Source organism: Electrophorus electricus, chromosome 16 (genome assembly GCF_013358815.1).
Source record: "Electrophorus electricus isolate fEleEle1 chromosome 16, fEleEle1.pri, whole genome shotgun sequence".
Taxonomy (NCBI): domain Eukaryota; kingdom Metazoa; phylum Chordata; class Actinopteri; order Gymnotiformes; family Gymnotidae; genus Electrophorus; species Electrophorus electricus.
The window spans coordinates 9313916-9319443 of NC_049550.1; the positions used below are offsets into that span (position 1 = coordinate 9313916).

Here is a 5528-nt window from a genome sequence, read left to right on the forward strand (position 1 = left end):
AAATAATAATGAGGGCCGTGAACTTATTTTAGCTAAGTTTATATGTATATTGAGATGTGATGTAAATATTCATAATTAAACTTTTTGAAAAAGAACGGAGCAAGAGACAGACATATTCAATGTGCTCTGTGCTAAAAAAAAAAACAAACAAACAACGATCTACATTTAAACTAAACGAGAGAAACCGACAGACCTAAATAGCCTATATTACAAATATCTTCGCAAAGTTATCTTTAATACTGTTACTGATATCAAATTGCGACCTAAGTTTCAATTATGTTTCCGGATTTGACTTTTTCTCAGTAGTCTATAAATTCATCTATAGAAACATAAAGCTTAGTTGAAGTAGCATCTTCTGGGGTTTTTTTGTTTTGTTTTGTTTTGTTTTGCTTTTTTTTTATCGGTCTATCCTGCTCCATGGTCCTTCGAGGGGTGGGGGGGATATGGGTGGGCGAAAGAGGGAGGTGTGATGTTGGAAGGGGCGGTGTTAGACAATACCACCCCACAAATATATTCCATCTCCCCGTCATTCCAGAGAGCGTTCACTAGGAAGTATTATTTTGTCTGATCTCAGCGTTTCCAAAACCGGACACGACAGTGATTGTTAAACAGAAAGGACGTGAAAATTAATCAGAAATGCTTTTCGATTTAAGGACTGTATACCTTATCGGCACGTTGTTCTTGTAATTGCCGTCTCATTCAGGAGGACTGGCAACATTTTTGCACTTTCTTTATAATCTTATCTGCACTGCCATCTCTATTGTCTGAAGCCAGGGGTCAAGAGACATCACCTCTTCAAGATTTTTATCTCCAAGAGGCAACTCATGTATTATTCTTCAGAAAAAATATACACTGCATTGTCTAAAATTGCTTGCTGCTGCAATTCGAAATACAATACAGTTCGAGAAAAACCACAAGAAACATTTCGATCGTTTTGTCTGGTTTGATACGTTTATTCGTAAGTAGGGTGAATGAAGTAATCTCTAATGTGCAAGAAGGATGATTCGTGAAAGAACCCACGGAAACGCACACGATTAGTGGAAAGAGTTGGAGTGAACAGTTCAAGGACATTAGGGTTCTACTTTTTTTGGACCTGACAGCATATTACGGTTTGTTAGATGTTTCTAAATATATAATGCATATACGGTTTAGAATTTAATCAACTTTGCTGAATAACTCAATGGAAATAAACTTTCCTGACATATAATAGACTAGGCTATTGTAAGAAAATTAATTTAAAATTCAATTGGCTAGTTCATGCATTCTTTTATACCTAGAGGTGTTTGCTAGTTATTCCAAAAATCTCTTTGTGTAACTGTTGCTTTAAGCACTGCACTTTAATTAGAGCTTATTTATGGTTTGTGAATCGTGCAGCCTCAACGTGGCTTTATTAAATGCAATTTAATTTTGAAGGGGTTTTGCATTTTAAACCGTATGCACACTAACGAGGAAAATTTATGTTGATCCAATGTTGATCCAAACCCGAAGTTCCAACAGCAGATGTTAACCTTTTGCACCTCTTTTTATTCTTGTTCCGTTTTGTCCTGTCAGGCAGCACGCGCCAAACGTTATAGCGTGACAGATGGATGATTTTAATTACGAAACATGACTCGAAAATTATCATATTTGCACTAATTTTGTGCAGACTTGAACGCTATAGCATATATGGGGAAATGGGTTGAGGGGTCTAAAACATATTATAATCTCGGCTAGTTTATTACAAAACCTCTTAAAGCAACAACTCTGTATGTTTTTTATTTACTCACATTAAATGAATTGGCAAATAGGGAGATACAGATATAAACCAAACAGGCGATTTGTTTTCTAGTTTTTAGCTGCATAAAATACCGGGAAATTTTAAGTTCCGCTTATTTTGCTTTTTGATAAACTTCAAAGACAGAACCCTAAAAAAAATCTATTTTAGACATGAACCCGTGTGTATGTAGCCTCATTTTATCTCACTTAATCAGTAACTTTCCTTAGTGTTGCCTGTGGGGATAATAAGAAAACAACAAAAACGAACCTTTTCCGAGCATTTGTTCTGACAGCCGAAAACAAAGAAACCAAACAGAACTCGCTTTATGTCTTCCTAATGTATAGATTACGTGGAGTGACATTGGTGGTGGTGTTATTTCAGGTCCTGTGGAACTAATTTCCGGGAAAGCTGCCGACTGAAAATGATGCTGAGCCCAGACCAAACTGATCCTGATCTCCCATGGAGCCAGTCCGACGCCGAGACTATGCTCAACGATATCAAGGTTAGCTGCATTTCGGACGAACCGACGGAGGGAGAGGGGAAGACGAAGTCGCTGGCTCCGCAGGCCCTTACCAGAGAGGAAAAGAGAAGACGCCGGCGCGCAACGGCCAAGTACCGGTCGGCGCATGCCACGCGAGAGAGGATTCGAGTCGAAGCCTTCAACGTTGCCTTCGGCGAACTGAGGAAACTTCTGCCTACCTTACCCCCTGACAAGAAGCTTTCCAAGATCGAAATTCTAAGACTAGCGATTTGTTACATCTCATATCTAAACCATGTTCTGGACGTTTAGCAAACGACCCCAAGGACAAATGAGGGTCAGTTTTTAAACCACCTACATGGCATCATTATTTTGCAGTCTGTGGTATAAAGTCATAACTCCGCATTATTTAATGCAGAGTTGTTAGGGGAGAGGGGGATTTATACCACCTCATAGCTATCACCCAAGTGTTCGTCAGACTTTAGGTATTAGTCTAATAACTTTAATGACTTCGTTTTCAACTTAGAGCGTCTATATTATCCCCTTTATCCATGGTGAGTACTCCAAGAGTTGTAAACCATTTAAAAGACTGTGGTCCCTTCTGTAGGCTATATGTTGAATAAGAGATGCAATAAAGTCAGAAGGGACTTTAAAATAATTCGAATAGCCTCCATTGTGGCAGTTCTATACGACCACAGTGGTACAAACACCACATTTTGTAACTGGAGAGTGCGAGCTAAAGATCACCAGTTGCACTGAAACATAAAGAAACCAGATAAGCGCTCCCCCATCCGATTAGCTGCTCTGTAGATCTAGCAAGTAGTTTTCCAATCAGGAGAAAAAAAATAAATACGTATACGTAAGTGCCGCTTAAAATATAACATTGTGACCTTAACTATCATTTTATTTATTTATCTAACTATTTATTTATTTATTTATTTATTTATTTGTTTGTTTGTTTGTTTGTTTGTTTGTTTGTTATGAAGTTTTTTCGTCAGTCTTTTATTATTTGTTTTTTAAAAAAAGATGTTTTAGATAAGTGTACAGTATGTTGGGTGTTTGTATGTAGGCTACTGCATAAACAGCGTTACTATGTGTTAGACTGTGGCATTTAACCTTCATGAAGAAGAAATGAACTGCACTTTTCGGTGTTTATTTATATATTATATTTATTTTTTGTGATTAAATTAGAGCTAGGCTATTCTGAAAACTGATTTCTTCATAAGTCTATTCTTCATTAGATATGAAAGCCTGCTGAAGAAGCTAAGACTGGTGTTAAACCCTTGAGGCTGCTATCTAATCGTGGCCATTTGAAGAGAATGTCTTGTTAACGAGAAGAAAAATTTACAGGTGGTCCTGAAATACATTAATGAGTAACATAAAATCAAATTTGCCAACAGTAATCCCCTTTATGGTCGGGCCTACGAAATGATATATGACTTATGAAACGGTAGAGGAAGTTAAGAACACACTTTCTGATATGACCAAATATGACATAAGACGTGATCCGTTTTGTTTTTGGTGTTTACGTGTCGCCGTTCGAAACGTTTTATTTGTGCATTCATAAACGCACTGATACGGATAATACAATAAGTTATTTTATAGTCGGGGAAAACATATCTGCTATCCAAAGAATTCTTGTCTTTTCAGGGTCGTGCCCTTGTTGCGTTATGCACATATTTTGTAGTAGAGTTGCCGTGACTGCTGGTTTTTAACAAAGGCATTTTTCATATTTTACTGGTGAGTTGTTTTTTGAAATAAAACAAAAATAACAGAAACTGCGAAACGTCTTATGTCTTTTCGTGTTTACAAACGAGAAATTATGGCGCCCGTGCTGTGTTCTGACGTTTGAACAGCTTGTTGACCAAACTAAGGGGCTGGAGATCGTTGCTCATTTCACTTGATCTTGCATTATGAATACAGGGCCCATATGTATTTACGATTTCTGGGGAATATAACGTATGTATTCACGTTGTTTCATGTTGTCAGTTATCACCGATCATTCCAAATAACAAAACGTAAGCTATTTGTACTAGCAGTCGTAGTCGTGTTTTGGGGAGATAGTGGTTTATTGCATAACTGAAAACGCAGAATGATAATACGGACGCGGAGTGGTCAGTCAGCGTGGTTAGCTTTAGGAGTGAGATTTTTGCCCGGCAAGTGTTTGCTACTCGTCCTCCCTCTTGGCTGAAAGGCCATTTCCCCAGAGAGGGGGCAGGTGTTACTCCAGACGAGCCAAGACAACCAAATTACTGGCCGTCTGGCACCTCCCGTGGGAAACAGACTGAGAGGGAGAAAGCAAGATGGAAATTTATGTGTAGGAAAGAGCCTTGTTTCATCTATCCTAATATAATATTTAAAAATAAGAATTACATGAACGTATTATATAGTAAAAATACGGCCATTATGTAAGTATTACATCTATATAAAACGTAGACGGGCAAATTCTGAGCTTCGCTTTTCAAATATAAAGGTCCACAAGTATTTTTGATGTATTGAGCAACGAGAATGTCATCGAGAAGGAAGAAAGTATCACACTCTGTAGCCCTGTTTTGGCCAGACCTAAGAGTTGAACCACATTTACGAATGACAAAGCAAGTTCATGACCTAGAACAAATAATGATGTGCGCATAGCTGTTAGTAGTAGGCCTTTACACGTGACCATATTAAGTTCACAGCTGCCATTGCTGTAATGATGCGTGTTTAAATAGCTATATTCCATTGGATTCATGTTTTCACTTGCAAAAGCTTGTGTAAGCTCAATTTCAAATGCTTGCGTGTGCATTATTTGCAGAGTGCCGATACTGAAGTTCAAACTATCACGCCTGATTCAGTAGTCAAATTCTTTTGCAGTTCTTTGTTTTGTAACAATGCGCTTATTTACTTGTGCGAGCGAGTACGCACACACGCTAGAGGATTTGAAAGCGCTTCTCTTGTAATTAAAGGCATTATACGCTTTTAGCAGCATAGATTTAAATATAGACGCAATGTTTTCCCGAGGGCTGAATTAGCCACGTTTCACTGCATTGCAATGTCAGGGGCAGCAGCTCGATTTCCACCTCAAGAACATTCTAAAGCAATGCTTTTATTGACTCATCATATATTAAGATATGTTGTTTTTGCTTAATAGGGTAATAGATCAAATTTTGACCTATCCAACATGTCCACATTTTTCATAAAAGAAAGTAGCAAAGTTCTGGGAAAGAACATTTCAGTAAGTAGACACATAGCCCATTGAAATGCTTAGGTTTTAACAATGTTTCTAACCTGAGAATCTTACATTTCTCTTAATTT

At 37.8% G+C, this 5528-nt stretch overlaps 1 protein-coding gene across 1 annotated transcript; it reads left to right on the forward strand.

Moving 5' to 3' along the window:
* The first annotated feature begins 603 nt into the window (after positions 1-603).
* Positions 604-3118, forward strand: LOC113580356 (helix-loop-helix protein 2-like). The gene is made up of 2 exons (XM_027014859.2): positions 604-1109; positions 2138-3118. Exon 2 carries the CDS (start codon positions 2178-2180, stop codon positions 2544-2546), a length of 369 nt encoding a protein of 122 aa, XP_026870660.1. The 5' UTR covers positions 604-1109; positions 2138-2177; the 3' UTR covers positions 2547-3118.
* Positions 3119-5528: the final 2410 nt, after the last annotated feature.

Bases quoted from the DNA above. Each gene is read 5' to 3' on its own strand.
- LOC113580356 (XM_027014859.2), top strand. From the start codon at position 2,178: ATGATGCTGAGCCCAGACCAAACTGATCCTGATCTCCCATGGAGCCAG.